Below are 18,670 nucleotides of genomic sequence, written 5' to 3'. Positions count from 1 at the left end.
TTGGGACAATGTGTTTCTCTTCGGGTGAGTGCAAGTGCTTGAGAGACTGATCTTGGCCTTTCCACTTGAAGAACTATTCACTGAAATTTCCTAGCTTTCACTCAGCATGCTCCTAAGCTTCAGCGAGGGAATGGATTGCTTCTTTCCATGAATAATTTCAGGTAGTCTTCTCATTGCTCTGGTAGTGCAGTCATGGTTGAGAAGAATGAGGGTAGGAATCAAAATAGAATACTAATGAGTGTTAATAATAATATTAACAATAATACTAAAGAATCAATATAGCAAATTACACTAATCAATAGAATAACAAGTAGTATCAACGGCACTAACAACATTAGTACAACCATTTGACTGACGATTTACTATATTCTAAGCACAATGCCAACCACTTTAACAGCATCCTCTCAGATGCTTATAAAGCATCTCAGAACAATCATCAGGAAATTGATCTCACTGTTATGTCCATTTTGCAGAAAATGAGACAGGATTGAAAAGATGCTGGTCCTTTAGGTCCAACGATGTGAGAGCTGATGTTATTCTTGGAAGCCCCGAAGGTTCCGTATTTATGTTAGCCGGGTGGTTTAGACACAAATCTGTCTTTCTACACCAATAGGAACAGAGTGAAGGGGATTGTCCTTCCATGTTCAGAAAACTTGATGGATTTGATAAATAGTAAGCATTCATCATTATAATCTCAGGTTGTGGATATAAATGATCTGTTTGAACATAACTGACTTTATTCCAAAATTGATAGAATAAATAGCATGAAGAGTCACTGTATTCTGTACCTCCAGACCTTGAAAGTACTTTATTGGCTTATTTTTGGTATTCTATAGTCACTATGAATATCCTTGTTAGGAAAACTCTACTAAATTGTTTCTATAGTTAAAAACCCTAATATCTTAACCATGCAAGGGCTTGGCATGGAATTAAAAGAGAAAATCATTTATGACTCCTTTAGTTTCATATTTAGCTGAAAATTTTAGGTATGAGAATTTTTTTTCCTATGGGTTTTTGGTAGATTTTGAGATACATTTTATTTTTATTTTTCAAAAATAATTCTTGGCTGGGCACAGTGGCTCATGCCTGTAATTCCACCATTTTGGGAGGCCAAAGTGGGCAGCTCACCTGAGATCAGGAGATCAAGACCAGCCTGGCCAACATGGTGAAACTCCAACTTTACTAAAAATACAAAAAAGTGAGCCAGACATGGATATGTGCACCTATAGTCCCAGCTACTCGAGAGGCTGAGGCCAGAGAATCACTTGAACTCAGGAGACAGAGGTTGCAGTGAGCCAAGATCACGCGGCTACACACCAGCCTGGGTGACAGAGAGAGACTCCGAATCAAAAATAATAATAATAATTTTTAAAATATTTTATATTGAGAAAAATGATAACTTGGTATAGACAGCTGATGTTAGGAAAACCTTAAAGGTTGGTGTTACAGAGATCTTGATTGCCAAAACCATGTGAATAGGTAGATTATTATAAAGAAGAGCACATATACACATAAAAAGTGGAAGATGATAGTTATTTTAAATATTTATTTTAGGTCTTATTTATAGTACATATAAATACCACAAGCCTCTTTTTTCCCTTTCTTTCTTTTTTTTTTTTTTTTTTGAGACGGAGTTTCACTCTTGTTACCCAGGCTGGAGTGCAATGGCGCGATCTCAGCTCACCGCAACCTCTGCCTCCTGGGTTCAAGCAATCCTCCTGCCTCAACCTCCTGAGTAGCTGGGATTACAGGCACGTGCCACCATGCCCAGCTAATTTTTTGTATTTTTAGTAGAGACGGGGTTTCACCATGTTGACCAGGATGGTCTCGATCTCTCGACCTCGTGATCCACCCGCCTCGGCCTCCCAAAGTGCTGGGATTACAGGCGTGAGCCACCGTGCCCAGTCTTTTCCCTTTTTTTCTTAAAGACAGGGTCTCACTCTGTCACCCAGGCTGGAGTGCAGCAGCAGGATCAAAGCTCACTGCAGACTTGGTCTCTTAAAACTTTCCCCTTAAGATATCTGCACATATACATTCATGAAAGCACCAGTCATTGAATGAGACTAGGATCAGCCTATCACTTGGTGACTGTTACCCAAAATCCCTCATTTTGATAGAATCAAGTATTCCTTTTAATATTATTTCATAGAAATGTTATTCAGCTTCGTTTTTCAAAGATAAAAGGTAAGGGATTATCAGGTCATTACAGTTTTTTTAAAAGGATAGTCATACTCTAAGATCTTTCAGCTCTGAACCTTTTTTATGTTTCCCTGAATGAATCTCACAGCTGCCCGATAGTAGGAGAGACTGCAAAAGGAAAGCTGCCCTTGCCAGATACTGGTCTCGCCATACATAATGCCCTTAGATGTGTTCTGTACACCCACTTTTGCATCTTTTCACAGTGATTACCCGAACCTCTTCTGCAGCGATGTCTTAATGTAAATGCATTGTCATAATGATACCTAATATGAATTAAGCATACCTTCTATAATAGTTTTAATGCACTCTGATACCAGAATAAGATTGGCAGGCTGGTAAGAATTTTAAAAATTGTATCACTGTGGTTAAGAAAATGAAAGAACTAAGAGGATTATGGAAAATTTCAAAAGACATAAAACAACAGAGGAAACTCTTAATGAAGTCAAGGTCATGATTGTGTATACAGAAAGTAAAAGAGGTAAGAGAGAAAATGTATGAGCTACAAAATGAGATCAGTTGTGAGGGAAACTTACAAAAGGAAGTACAATTTACTTAAAACTTTTATCATGATTTCTTTCGTTACATGCTTTCACTTGTAAATGAGTTAGGTAATATTCCATGGGGAAAGTCATGTCTGTGTGCATTTTTAATCCCCAAGTGGAATGCTAACATTTTAAGCATTTATAGTTTAACTTTATTCTGAAGCTCTAAAAGAGAACATTTTGGCATCGTCTGTGTAAGATTTATGAATTTTGAGCAAATTTGTGCATGACTTTGTCCAACCCATCAGCCTCTCAGTCCCCCAAAGGATATTAATATATTATGAAATTTATGGGCTGTAGTGTTTCATTTTAAGCCCAGGAGAAGAGTTAGTTCTAAAGTGAATAAAATTTCAGACAAAGAATATTTCTATTTTACTTTTTCTTTATTCCTGGACTTTAATTGTTGGCAAAATTTAATAATAGGTACAGATCATTTTGGCAATGCATTAAAATATTTTGCCATATTGAAGAATTATACTTCTAAATACAGAATATCAATGCCACATGCATGTAAATCCTAAGGGATATTAGCAGTCATGGAAACAGCACGGAGACATAGAGTTTTAAAATTAAATGCTACACTTTGAAATACACACACACACATACACACACACACACACACACACACACACACACACACACACACACACATATATTGGATTTCCTTTCTTCTTTCCACCTGTTTTTTTTTTTTTTTCTACCTCTGTTTCTTTCATCTTTCCTCCTTCTTTATATTCCCATGATTCATGGACTGCTCCAAATTAAATACATTGACATGAGGTCTTAAATATTTTCTAGTATGTACTTAATGTCTTCTTTAAATATATTATCTTGGCCAGGTGCAGTGGCTCACACCTGTAATTACAGGAGGCCGAGGTACGTGGATCACTTGAGATCGGGAGTTCAAGACCTGGCCAACATGGTGAAGCCCCATCTCTACTGAAAATACAAAATTAGCTAGGTGTGGTGGCACACACCTGTAATCCCAGCTATTTGGAATGCTGAGGCAGGAGAATCGCTTGAACTCAAGAGGCAGAGGTTGCCACTACACTCTGTCTGGGTGACAGAGATGGAGTAAGACTCCATTTCAAAAAAAAATATATATATATATAATACATATATACTGTCTTTGCTATTATGGTAGCTAAAACTTACCCCCAAATAGCAGATTGATTTGATAGAATTGACAGTTCTTGCAGTCTTCTCTGTATCTAAATATTGATCTGCATTTCATAAAGCATTGAAAAGCCAGAAACACTGCACAGGACACTCACTGAGTCAGATGAGACTATATTATCTTTGATACTATTGATTTTCTCTGCTTTATTTATATATCAAAAATGTCTTAAGCACAGTGCAAAAAAAATGCCTTTACTTCGGAGATTTTTAAAGTATATTCCTGTATTTCTATTTTTGGCTTGGAGACCCTATTTTATGGCTTCTTATTGCCCTATATTAATTCCTCTTATTTTATTCACAGTGTAAGGCTAAACAAAGACTAAAGATTTGAATTTTTCTATGTGTTATGTTTTACTATGCATGTGAGAAAGATGCTTCTTTAGTTTTTGTTTGCTTTTGGACATGAAAGAAAGAGTGTAAGAAGTTTGTATTAAGAGAGGAAGAGTTGAGGTCTTAAGACTAGATTCCTTCTCATTTTTCTTTAATATTCCCCTAATGCCTACTAGACTCTGATAAGCTTTGTAGAAGTCCATTTTCACACTGCTATCAAGGACTCCCTGAGACTGTGTAATTTATAAACAAAAACGATTTAATTGACTCACAGCTCCACATGGCTTGGGAGGCCTTGGGAAGCCTACAATCATGGCAGAAGGTGAAGGAAAAGCAAGCACCTTCTTCACAAGGTGGCAGGACAGAAAGAGAAAGAAGAGGGAAGTACCGTTTTTCAACCATCAGATCTCATTGGAACTCTCTATCACAAGAACAGCATGGGGGAAACTGCCCTCATGATTCAGTCACCTCCCACCAGGTCCCTCTCTCACTACATGGGGATCACAATTCCAGAAGAGATTTGGGTAGGGACACAGAGTCAAACCATATCAAGCTTACTGAGAAGTTTCTACCTTAAGCAAGTTCAGAATTGTCTTTGACATACTTCTATCTGCCAATTTAAAAGAACAGTCAGTCGAGCCACAGGCTGATTGTTCTTGAGTGCACCGAGTTCCCTCCTTCAGAAAATACAATAGATTTTGTATTTTCTGAAGGAGGGAACTCGGTGCACTCAAGCAGTCTTCCCTCGAGGTAAATGAATTAAACTTCAGTTACGGGCATGACTAAGCACTTACTCACACTTTTTACATTCCAGTTTTGCATTTGAGGTGCCCATCATTTTTTAGATTTTATTTCAGGTTCAGGGGTACGTGTGTAGGTTTGTTTTATAGGCAAATTAGCCTGGGAGTTTGTATACATATTATTTCATCACCCAGGTAATAAGCATAGTATCCAATAGGTAGTTTTTTAATCCTCTTGCCTCCCTCCACCCTCAGGTAGGCTCTGGTATCTGGTGCTCCCTTCTCTGTGTCCATATGTACTCAATGATTAACACCCACTTGCAAGTGAGAACATAGGGTGTCTGGTTTTCTGGTCCTGTGTTAGTTTGCTCAGGACAATGGCCTCCACCTCTTTCCATGTTGCTTCCTGCAAAGAATAGGATTTCATTCTTTTTTTATGGCTGCATAGAATTCCACGGTGTATATGTACCACATTTTCTTGATCCAGTCTACTGTTGATGAGCATTTAGGTTGCTTCCATGTCTTTGCTATTGTAAATAGTGCTGCAATGGACATAATGTGTTTTATGGTAGAATGATTTCTATCCCTTTCAGTATATACCCTGGATACTCTGAATTCTGTCTGCAGATCTCCATAAATATGCAAAATCTGTACCATTTGATCAAGCATGATATTAAACTGGAAACCAAGCAGTGAAAGAATTTAAAATCAAAGCATATCAATGGAGTGCTTCCTGTACCTTCAGATTTAGCAACCTCTAATTAGGCCATCATAATACCTGCTAATATATGCTCACCTAAAGCCCATAGAAAGGAGCTGGAATAGAGATGCTTGTACTGTGTAGGAAATTGTAGAATCATTGCAGTAGCAAAAAAAAAAAAAAAAAAGAAAAAAAAAGTTAAATAATATGAGGGTAGGAAAATGCATTCTCAAAAACTACGTGTGTAATTTTGGTCACTCCGTTCAGATGATCACTCTAAAGCACTTTGAAATAGTCGTTGGTATGTGACACAAAGAAACTCTTGTAATATTTTGGAGTTGAGTATGCTACATTTTTGCTTAAATGACTTGCTCTGTTACAACACATCAAGTCATGTGATACTCATAGATCTCTTAGATATTTATTTTGTCTTCTGGTTAGTGTTAAGAATCTATGAAGGCTGTTTATTTTATTAAAATAATCAAAAATGTTATTAAATGGTTATTTGGCTAGGCATAAACTAGACTCTGTACAAATCGCATTATTAGATATGGCCATGGTATTTTAACATCTAAAATAGAAATGTAAAATAACATTTTAAAAAGGAGATGATAAAAGTAAATTATTATTGGAAGTACGACTAAGTAATAATTGTGAGAGTAAATATTTATGTCTAAATAAAGGGATCGAGGTTTATCACACATAAGGTGCCAATCCGGTTATGATGTTATATTCCAAAGACTGGCAACCTATACCCTGCACATCAAAAATAATTTTATTTCTGACAAGGACTCTTATTAAGTAAAACATGACCCTTGTTCGCTTCTTCCTTCCTGGGAAGGGATGCCTCCTTAACACGTTCTGGTACTCTGGCTCATTTGGGAAGTAGCAACTTGAGGTCAACTCACAAATACCTTGACCATCCCTCCCCCATCCTCCACACACAGAAGAAGTAAGGCTACTGCAGTGGCACACATCTGTAATCCCATCACTTTGGGAGGCTGAAGCAGGAGGAAAACTTGAACCCAGGAGTTCAAGACCAGCCTGGGCAACACAGTGAGACTCTGCCTCTACAAAAAATGACCAGGCATGGTGGCACATGCCTGTAGTCCCAGCTACTTGGGAGACAAAAGCAGGAGGATCACTTGAGCCCAGGAGTGAGTCAAGATCACACCACAGCCCTCCAGCCTGGGTGACAGCAAGACCCTGTCTCCAAAATAAAAAAGAAGAAGAAGAAGTGAGGCTGGAATTTGTGGGGCTAAAATTTGGAATGCTGTGTATAAAGGACTGACCTCAGACCCAGCCCAAAGACAAACCCCAGAAATAGAATCAGATCCTGGATGGGTGGGTGGATGGATGGAGAACGGAGGATAAAAAACAAGAAAGAGGGGGATGGAGGGATAGAAAGACGAAGAAAAGAGGGAGGGAAGGATTTGAAGAAATACTCAAGGCTTCCTTTTTGCTTCATTTTCCCTAAAGTCATATTTTCAGTTAATCCTATTTTCCTATGAAAGCAATGTGTCATACTCTTCTAAAAATAAGAAAATAGCCAGCTCCACAAGATGCAATAATACAAGCATATTGTAGAATGAAGCCAAACTTTTAAAAGCAACACATGTTAAGGGGAAAAACATAGTTTATATGGTGTCATGAATCTGACAGTATAATTTGCCTCAACCTGCCTCATATAAAAAGTGCAATAATAATATAATATCTCGGTATTAATTAAGTGCTTATTATGAGTCAGGTACTCTCCTAAGAACTTTATATGTATTAAATGTGGAATTTTCACATCAACCCTATGGGGTAATTATTGTTATTGACCATGCTGTGGAGATAAAGTTAACTGAAGACCAGACAGATGAGGTCATTTATTATAGCCTCATTTGATTTTTATTGGAGATGTGGTCATTCTAATACTGTAACCTATTTTTAACAGGCTTTATTTTTCTTTCTTCCTCTCTTTTCCTCCTACCTTCCCACCAAATACGTATAAAAATGTTTATGATGGCAGATACTGACCTAAGACCCAGCCTAAAGACATAGCCTCTGGCATCTTGGAGATGCATATAATTCTTTTTTATGAGGCGGGGTCTCACTCTGTTGCCCAGGCTGGAGTGCAGTGGCAGAATCTTGGCTCACTGCAACCCCTGCCTTCAGGTTCAAGCAATTCTCCTGTCTCAGCCTCCCGAGTAGCTGGGATTAAAGGTGCCCGCCACCACACCTGGTGAATTTTTTGTATTTTTAGTAGAGACAGAGTTTCTGCCATATTGGCCAGGCTGGTCTCAAACTCCTGACCTCAGGTAATCCACCTGCCTCAGTCTCCCGAAGTTACGGGCGTGAGCCACTGTGCCCAGCCACAATGTTAATTCTTTAACCATTTATTTTTTCTTTGCTTGAAATTATCATATTCTTTACAAAATTATTTGCTAGAAGAACTCACAACGTGAAATAAGAGGAAATAGAAGGACCTACAGCCCAGTGTTCATTACAGAGGCATTGATCAGAGGTCCAGAGTTTAGACTTGGAGGCCAGACTGCTTGTGTTTGAGCTCAGTTCTACCTTAATAATCCTGCAACCCTAGTTCATTTTTAAAATTTTCCTATGCCTTGATTTCCTTACCTATAAAACAGAAATAATAGTGGCTACCTCTTAGGGTTGTTGCTTTGGTACTTACAAAGCAATACAATTATGCCTGACACGGTATAAATGAGCTGTTATATAATGAATTACTCTACATTTGATTTTCTTTCACTAATGAATTTCTGTTACATAAGGGAAATCTTTGGAATTTTGAGCCTTACTAGATTTGGAGAAGGATCACTGAACACCAGCAACAGTTCTCAAGCAAAGAGTAAACAAAAGCAATGAAAATGCAGAGGAGAGATGGCAAGAATTAGGAAGTCATGTTTCTCCACTTTATGTGGAATTCCGTCAGTTCATGTAGACCACACATTGTGATGGACATCCATGTTTGTTTGTTTTTTCTTTTTTAAAAAATGTGAAATAAAGAAATCAGTGCTTATTAAATGAAGTTTAATAGACCAAAAAAAAAAGTGTTTACAACATAGAGGCAAAGGATAAAAATAACAGAGATAAATTGGTCATGAAAGTATTGGAGCCGGACCCAGTGGCTCACAGCTGTAATCCCAGCACTTTGGGAGGTCAAGGCAGGTGAATCACTTGAGGTCAGGCATTCAAAACAAGCCTGGCCAACATGGTGTAACCCCATCTCTGCTAAAAGTACAAAAATTAGCTGGGCATGGTAGCACATGCCTGTAGTCCCAGCTACTCAGGAGGCCAAGGCAGGAGAATTGCCTTAACCTGGGAGGTGGAGGTTGCAGTGAGCCGAGATCGCACCACTGCACTCTAGCCTTGGCAGTGGAGTGAGACTTTGTCTGAGAGGGAAAAAAAAGAAAGAGAAAGAAAGAAAGGAGGAGCGAGGAGGGGAGGGGAGGGGAGGGGAGGGAGGGAGGGAAGAAGGAAGGAAGGAAGGAAGGAGAAAGAAAGAAAAAAAGAAAGAAAGGGGAAGAAATTGAGGGTCACTGTTCTGAAACTTCTGTACATCTTAAAGAATTATCTCATGATTCAGAATATCAGTCATGCGGTGCACTTAAGATACGGTTACCTGCCGCAAATATTTGAGGAAGATCTCTAAATGCCTGAATAATCATCAATGATTACAGAATTTTAGAACAAAAGAAGACTTTAGAGATTAGTTGTATGTGGCTGGTTGGCTTTGGTTAGGATAGTTATTACTTTAGAAATTAAATTCCTCCCTTTGGTAGCCCTGAAAATGTGTACCACAGTGGAAAGCATCTCAGTAAAAATTACAGGAAATGGTATTGGTCTGTGGTGTAGTGGAACATTTTCCTCTGCTGAGGTGTTCCCTTTAGATAGTGATCAAAACTATCTGAGGGTCATTTAGCATCCATGTGTTACACTTTTAAAGAGCATTTCTGTTTAAAACACACTTTTCACAAATTATGCTTGGAGCTCACGTACAGTCTTCTGAAAATGCCTGTGTAGCTTACCGAGAGATGCCTGATACTCTTCAATTTAAAATTTCCTATAGAAAATGAGAGGAGCGGGGCCGGGCGTGGTGGCTCAAGCCTGTAATCCTAGCACTTTGGGAGGCCGAGACGGGTGGATCACGAGGTCAAGATATCGAGACCATCCTGGTCAACATGGTGAAACCCCATCTCTACTAAAAATAGAAAAAATTAGCTGGGCATGGTGGTGCGTGCCTGTAATCCCAGCTACTCAGGAGGCTGAGGCAGGAGAATTGCTTGAACCCAGGAGGCGGAGGTTGTGGTGAGCCAAGATCGCGCCATTGCACTCCAGCCTGGGTAACAAGAGCAAAACTTTGTCTCAAAAAAAAAAAAAAAAAAAAGAAAGAAAGAAAAGAAAAGAAAAAAAAAAAAAAAAAGAAAATGAGAGGAGCTTTCAAAATTAATCAGTTTTTCCATAGGAAACTTTGTTGGTGTAATGAGAAAAATCAAACTTAAATTTAGTGTGTAGTTAATTAGAGTTTGAGGTTTCCCACAGTACTTTGAGGATAAAAGCTATTCATTTTGCATATCCAACTAGAAATTTGAAAACAGACCAGGAGCAGTGGCTCATGCCTGTAATCTCAGCACTTTGGGAGGCCGAGGTGGGTGGATCACCTGGGGTCAGGAGTTCAAGACCAGCCTGACCAACATGGTGAAACCCCATCTCTACCAGAAATACAAAATTAGGTGGGTGTGGTGACTCATGCCTTTAATCCCAGCTACTCGAGAGGCTGAGGCAGGAGAATCACTTCAACATGGGAGGTGGAGGTTGCAGTGAGCCAAGCTCGTGCCATTGCATTCCAGCCTGAGCAACAAAAGCAAAACTCTGTCTCAAAAAATAAAAATAAAGCACAGTGAAAAATGCCTTTTTACTCATGAATCCTACAGTTCTTTCATTGCCCTTATGAAGAGCACCTCACCGGTTAAATTGGTGTTGCAGAAAAGTTGTACAGCAAGTAAAAGCCCTGTTGTATTTTAATAAAAGCACAAATATCTCCTTAGATGAAAATGCAAACTTAAGGGTAAACTCATGAAGGTCCTGACAGCTGGGATGTTCTTTCAGCTTCTACAGATGACAGTGCCGCTGAGAAGAAAGGGGGAAGCCTCCACGCTGGCCTCATCGTTGGAATTCTCATCCTGGTCCTCATTATAGCCACAGCCATCCTTGTGACAGTGTATATGTATCACCATCCAACATCAGCAGCCAGCATCTTCTTTATTGAGGTAAGTGTTGAGTTTAACACATGATAACCACACCAGTTGATGAACTGTATCCATTTGCTAACACCACCTGGATTTAATGTTTAGCACATGATTTCTCCATTTTTCAATCTCGAGCTTTCTGATTTCACACACATGTATGCAGTCACCCACGCACACACGTACATGTGGATAGATTGCTTGCAGATGATGGGTCCAATTACCTTATCTCTGGAGCTTTTAAAGACATAAACTATCTTGTCTTTCTGAGATCCAGAGGAAAATGAGAACCATACCTTTGGGTCCTTTCATACCAAGTATGTTAACCAGCTGTTCTCCTTGTCCTGGGAGGAAATACTATGTTTCTGGGACGCTAAAGACTTAGGTTAAGTCGATTGCTCATTGAACGCTAATTGAGTATTGGCTGTGTGCGTGATTGAATATGGTGGGCCTCTTCTCAAAATGCTCACAAACTGGAAAAAAATATGGCTTTGACTACAAAATGACAGCTATAAAAAATAAAGTAATGGTATGTGCTGTTGCCATTTTGCATCATGTGTGTACATTTGTACATTTATATATAAATGCACAGACACACATATGCACACACTCAGACACACAGTGAGAGCACTGTGCTGAATCAGTGTTATGTCTTCATGTACATTGGTTTATTGCCACTGCTGAGGAGTCAACAGTGGGGAAGACAAGGGACTATGCATAAGGAGCCATGACTAAGCCCTGGGGTCTAAAAGGCTGAAACCAGGAAGCCTGGAGACCAGTAGATACAGTCTGTGTGTCTGTGTGACCAAGTCACCTCTCTCCTCCAGAAGGTTGGGTTTCCTGGGCCCCATGCATATACGGCTTTTTTTTTTTTCTTTTAAGACAGACTCTCACTCTGTCACCCAGGCTGGAGTGCAGTGGTACAATCTCAGGTCACTGCAACCTCTGCCTTCTGGGTTCAGGCGATTCTCATGCCTCAGCCTCCTGAGCAACTCGGACTACAGGCAAGCACCACCACACCCAGCTAATGTTTATATTTTTAGTAGAGACGGGGTTTTGCCATGTTGGCCAGGCTGATCTTGAACTCCTGATCACAAGTGATTCTCTAGCCTTGGCCTCCCAAAGTGCTGGGATTACAGGCGTGAGCCACCATGCCCGGCTGCATGTGAACCTCTGACTCTAACATTTGAATGGAATGACTCTTCCAACACTAAATAGAACTAGAAATAATAAAGCAATAAGGGAAATCTCTTGCAGAATTTCAAACACGTAATTAGAATTATTCATTGTATGACACACAGAAATTGCTTGGAATTATGTTCACTTGTTGAGTGAGAAATTATAATGCCTTTTAAACTACAGAGTTAAAATTGCCTGTACCCTTTATAATGGGGAAGGGTGAATAAATGCGAATCAAACAATTTCTTAAACATCCTAGATAGCTGGCAACTGTCTATAGAATCAAGTGCCATCCTCCTTTTCCTTCTTTGGGCACTCAAGGCCTTGGCACTCTCAATCTTATGTGTCATTTCACCTTTATTCCCTGGGCTCCCCAATCTGAGTTGGCATTGCTGTCAAATCTCACGCTTTGTTCATCTCTGTACCTACCCCAAATTCTCCTTGCCACAAAGACATTGCTCATTCTAGTTCCTCCATCAAAAATTCCTCCTGATCAGGTATGGTGACTCACGTCTGTAATCCCAGCACTTCGGGAGGCTGAGGCAGACAGATTGTTTGAGCCCAAAAATTCGAGACCAGCCTGAGCGACATGGTGAAATATCATCACTACAAAAAATAGAAAAAGTGAATGGGGCATGGTGGTGCATGTCTGTAATCCAAACTACTTGGGAGGCTGAAATGGGAGGATTGCTTGAGCCCAGGAGGTCAAGGTTACAGTGAGCCATGACTGTGCTAGCCTGGGTGACAGAATGAGACTCTTGTCTAGAAAAAAAAAAAAATCATCCCTTCCCATATTAGTTCTTGAATTCAGGAGCCAAAGGCCTTTGATACCGTGTACCCCATAAGCTTTCCTAGACTATCTTCCTGCCTCAGCAGCTGGGTATAATCTCTCGCTCTTCTGAAACTCTATCTGCAGGGATACACCCCTACTTGTCTCTGGCATTAATCTTTCTGTTTTGCATTAGAGTTCAATATGCACATGATTTATTCCATCCTGCAAGACTTGTAAGTACCTTAAGATTTGGATTAAATCACTTAGGTTTCCTTTGAAAAATAGGAATACTGCCAATAATTCCTGGAAAAAATGTTCATCATAAATATCCTAGGACGTTTCAGATTTCCAGTGAAATTTCATCTAAGACATATTCCAGAAATGGTGTCTTCATTTGATATCAGAAATTGAGATACTATCAGGCATAGCTCTGAATTGGAAATCTGATATTAAGTTCTGTTAATGTGCTTGATTTTCTTGGAAGAAAGTAGACAACCTTCTCAAAGTTACACATGCATTCTTCAAAGAGCTGCTGAGTGACAAGCTAGAAAGCCTCAGGGACTAGGCAGACCTCAGGCTGCTGCTACTGCCGTAACCCCTCACATGTCTAAGCCTTTTCAAACTGTGCAGTTTATTTTCTGACATGGTGAAAAAGAAGACACTGTGAAATATCTGATGGTGATGGTATTAGCGGCAAATTGCACAGCATGAAGGACCTAGTTAAAGCTGGTTCAAGGCAACCCCCGTGTGATTGCAAAACAGTGGAATATTGTTTTGAGTATTAGTCTCATTGTCTTATGTCTCAGAGCCTGTATGTCCAAATGTGTGGAGTGTGTTTGCATGTGTATACATACACATGCATTTATAGAATATTAGAGCTAGATGGAATCTTAAAGATAATTTAGTTCTATACTCTTCTAACACAAAGGGAGAGACTGAGTGAGGCTCAGAGGATTGGAATGACTTATCCAAGGTCAAAGAGCCATAGTTCTAAAAATAACTCTTTCTTCTTTTCACATGTAAGTGAAGCAGATTCATTCAGCAGGTCTCCCAGCTTTTCTCCTCTTGAGTTATTTCCTTCCTGTGGAGTCAATTGTTAGCATCTGCTTAAATCACTACCTCTCTGACACGCTGCTGGGGCCATGCAGCTCACAGTCCCAGTCAGCAGCTGATTTTTGGAAGGTGATAACCATAACTTTAGTATTAGTAAAGCTGACCACTATTTGCATAGTCAAAACAGATCCGCGATGACCATGCAGTTTGTGATACAAAGATGTATGACTTTGAAGATTTTGAATTATTAGTTACATTAGAATCGTTGATGCATAAATGAAGGAACTGAATATAATAACATTCTTTTCACTGCCTTTTATATTTTATATTATGTTCCTGTCTACTTTTTAAATGAAATTGATGTGCTTTCTTCTTTTATGAAAATGATACCATTCTTTATAAAAAATTGAAACAATGCAAAAATGTAAAAGGAAGGGGGAAAAGTCATTTATAATTCCAGCATGCAGAAATGATGACTATTAATAGTTTATTTTTTTTCTGGAATTTTTATATACATAATTTGATGTTTGCCCATTTAATACAGTGGTGATTGCACTGTAATGCCAATTGTTTTTTAATAACATTTTTCTGTTTTATTATGATGGCTTTGTAAACATCATTTTAATGTTTGTATTCTATTCTATTCAACATTCATTCAGTAGCTTTCTATTGACTGCCTCTTATGTGGTGAAGCGGTAACTCGGGATGCACTGAGACTCTAACACGTGCCTAGATGTCAAAATCGACCTTGTTCCACCCAAATGAAGACTGTGTGTTAGTTTTCTACTGCTATTGTAACAAATTGACCCAAACCTAGTTACTTAAAATAACACACACTTGCCTTATAGCCCCGGAGGTCAGAAGTGCTAAAATCAGGATATTGACAGGGCTGATTCCTTCTGGAGGTTTCAGAGGATAATCATTTCATTGCCATTTTCAGCTTCTGAATGCTGCAGGTGTTCCTTGGCTCAGGGTTTCTTCTCATATCCTTCTAACTTCTGTTCCCACCGTCTTATCTCCTACAACTAATGTTGACCCTCCAGCCTCCTCGTAAGGCCCCCTTTTGCGACTACACTGGGCACACCTGTATGATCTAGGTGCTGTCGATATGTGGCTGCTGGCTATGTGGACTGTTGAGCTCTTAAAATGTGATTAATGAAAAACAAGGTATGTGTAAAACACACACTGGATTTTAAAGTCTGAGTACAAAAAATAATGTCACTCTCTCATCAATAATTTTTGTATAATTACATGTTCACATGATAGTATCTTGGATAAGCTTAGATTAAATAGGATTTATTACAATTAATTTTGTTTGTGTTTACTTCTTAAATGGACACTAGTTATTTTTTAAATTATACGTGTGGCTCACAGTATGTTTCTATTGGATGGTGGTTTGTAGAGAAAACTTGGCAGAAAGAAAGAATTAGAAAGAAGAGTTGGTTCCATATTTTTTTAAAAGTAGGCCATCTACTGGTTTTTAGCAAGAGGGAAAGAAGGAGATTATGAGGAGGCAGAAGCCTGCCAAAGCCAACTGATATGTTGACCAGTCACTCATTCATGTATTTAATATTTGTTGAGCTTCTATTATGCACCAAGTCCCCACAGTACACTGGTAAGCAAAATGAGCAAGATCATCCTTTCCTTCAAGGAGTTTACATTCCAGTGGGTGGAGACAAATGATAAACACATTTTAAGTTAGTTGTGGATTTCACTTTGAATGATGAGTTTTACAAAAGAGGCAGTCACTCTAAAATATTGGATAAAATGTTACCTTTTTTGATTGCTCGAACAATGTTACCTTTTTTGATTGCTTAAGCTGGGGAGGTGGAGGTTGCAGTGAGCTGAAATCTCACCACTGCACTCCAGCCTGGGTAACAAACAGGGTGAGACCCCATCAAAAAAGTTACCTTTTTTGAGCATTAAGGTACTACTCAAATAATCAGTGATATATTACGATATTTACGTCTGAACTTGCAATTTGATAATAGGTGGTATTATCATCATCATTATTTTATCATAGAACTTTTTATGGAGCTCTAGATACAAATTTATTTTAAAAAATTAAGTAAATAAATTTTAAAAAGGCTGCTCTCCAAAACAGTTTATTTTCCTAGGCTGGGTGCAATGGCTCACGCCTATAGTCCCAGCACTTTGGGAGACCGACATGGGCAGGTCATTTGAAGTCAGGAGTTCGAGACCAGCCTGGCCAACATAGTCAAACCTTGTCTCTACTAAAAATACAAAAATTAAGTAGGCATGGTGGTGTGTGCCTGTAGTCCCTGCTACTCAGGAGGCTGAGGCAAGAGAATCACTTGAACCTGGGAGAAGGAGGTTTCAGTGAGCCAAAATCATGCCACTGTACTTCAACCTGGGTGACAGATTGAGACTCTTGTCTCAAAATAATAATAATTATAGTTTATTTTCCTGATGTGGAAACACTCTCACCATTCTTTAAGTGTGCCTGAATTAGAAATTATAAGTTATTTTCGTAATAAAATCTGGGCATAAATGTCTAAATACCAGTCATAGTTCATATCATGCTTTTTAAATTATTATTTCCAGGGCACTAAAATGTCTGCCTTTACTGGAAGTACCTTGTATTTTCTATCAGTAAAATCGGGATACCAAAGCAAAAGCAAACTTCTGCCTGTGTGCAACCTAGGGATTGTGTCACGTTCCCAAAATAAGTAGATGAATTCTCCAATTATCTCTCGCAAGTAAATTTCCTAGAGGGCTAAAAATTTATATTAGTTTTACTTTATTCTCTATAGTACAGACATGTATTTTATATAAAAATGATTCCACACAATCTTCAACCAATATTCACATTTCAAAAGGTGATTCATACAACTCTTGTAGCTATACAACCCAGCTGTATGGTTGTAGAGATTATAAAATCCAGATAAGTTTAAACCAGCAGAGATAAGACATCTGTTCCTGGAACCTAAGTGGACAGTATCCTTTCTACCCCTTTGTGGGAATCAGGTCCAAGGCAGAAATACTCAGGATGGTGAAACGATTTGCTTGGATCCTATTGCACCTGGTTACAGAGCCAAGCCATCAAACTAGAATTCCTCGCCCTGGCCCTGTAGCCTGAGCACCTACACAGCATCATAGCAAGACTCTTTTAAGCTTTTCACCACTCAAGCAGATTCCTCATCCCAATAAATATTTCTGGATTGCAAGAACCCATGGAGAATATGATTAAAGAAACACAGGCAGCTGTGGCCTTCAACTTTTCCTGGCAATTAATAGTACCACCAGGAAACCAGCCAGAAGAAGGAGCCAGGCAAGAATTCAGAGGTTGCTGGGGAGAAAAAAGTGTTTGCTAAGAGTTTGGCATCTTGCTTTCCAGCTGCTAGAGGGATCGCACTTGGGAAGTTAGGAAGATGGGATCCGTGGACGAACCTATATAGTTCACAGGGAAATAGCTTCATAGAACCACAAATTTTTTTTGTCTTGAAGTCACATATGTTTAATAATTGAGTTTTGCTCTTATGGTATTTCTTAGTCTTATTTCAGTTTTAAGGAAAACTCAAGGGGAAAAAAATGATTCATTGAAACAAAACACTTTTTATTTGTATTTCTTAGATGAAGCAAAAGATGGTATTTATTTTTTACAAACTGCTGCAAGGAAAGAAAGATTAGGCAAAACACATCTGACATGGTTTGACATAGCTCTTATTAAAGGAACTATATTAGTAGATGACAGTTTTCTAGAAATATAGAAAAATATAGAGAAAAATAGGTGAAACTGGCTCACTTGAGCAAAAGAGACACTCTATGTATGTCAGTGATTTTCTTTTCTGAATTTCTGTTCTAAGATGCTATAACTTTTATTCATGAACATCGGTGAATGCTTTAGAGACATTGGTTAAGCTTCATGGTGATTGCTTTGTATATATGTAATCACCAAAATAAGATTTCTTTTATATTTGTCATTCTTAATTTACTCTTCTGGGTAACACATTTTCATTTAAATTGCTGAAACTGTAATAGTGTTTCTAATTTAATGAAATAATTTCTTCCTTTAGTTGGGGAAAATTATTGGAAATACTGAATAACCTATCTTATACTAATCTGTTCTAATTTTTTAAATTAATTGCCTATCTAATTATTTCAATGATACATAAGACCATGAAAATCCATGTATGGATAGATGGATGGATGGATGGATAGATAGAATGATAGATAGATAATACAGAAAGGTTCTTAATAGATGATAAGAAGTCAGATGGATAAATAAATGAAAATCGGCAAAGCTACAGTTCACTTGGGCATGTGTAAGCCTGATTTATGTCATTTTAAGGACATGATATATGTTTTAAGTATTCTGATTCTTTTCTTCTGTTACCTCTTGAAGAGATTACTCTACTGACAATATCAACTGTTGCATAATTTCTTCCGTGTGACATTGGTAATTGCACTTTGTTAAAATAAATACTTAAGGCATTCTATTGTGAAGACAAATAATAGAAAATTTAATTTTAGCAATAATTAGTGCGTCACAGTAAAAATGAGTATTCAATTACAAGATTATTCTTTTTTACCAATTCCACTTAGTGTGTTTTTTTTTTTTTTTCTAGCAAAAATACAAAACAACTAAACTAAATTAGTTGATTATTCTGGCATGCCCTGGTTTATAAGTAATACTGGAGTTATTTGTAACTGTAAGAAAATTAAAATGTAATCTAAGGAATATCAACAAAAATAATGTATTA

At 38.3% G+C, this 18,670-nt stretch overlaps 1 protein-coding gene across 1 annotated transcript in view; it reads left to right on the top strand.

Annotated features, from left to right (window-relative positions):
• The window catches only part of PLXDC2 (plexin domain containing 2), a 422,459-nt gene that overhangs the window by 377,011 nt on the left and 26,778 nt on the right, over window positions 1-18,670 (top strand). The window contains exon 13 of the mRNA XM_003930659.4: window positions 10,806-10,966. Coding sequence (XP_003930708.2) covers window positions 10,806-10,966 — 161 coding nt within the window. The remainder of the gene's footprint in view (window positions 1-10,805; window positions 10,967-18,670) is intronic.

Source organism: Saimiri boliviensis, chromosome 8 (assembly GCF_048565385.1).
Source record: "Saimiri boliviensis isolate mSaiBol1 chromosome 8, mSaiBol1.pri, whole genome shotgun sequence".
NCBI lineage: Eukaryota > Metazoa > Chordata > Mammalia > Primates > Cebidae > Saimiri > Saimiri boliviensis.
Note: the sequence above shows the minus strand (reverse complement) of the source record. Positions and strands in the feature narration are given on the sequence as shown.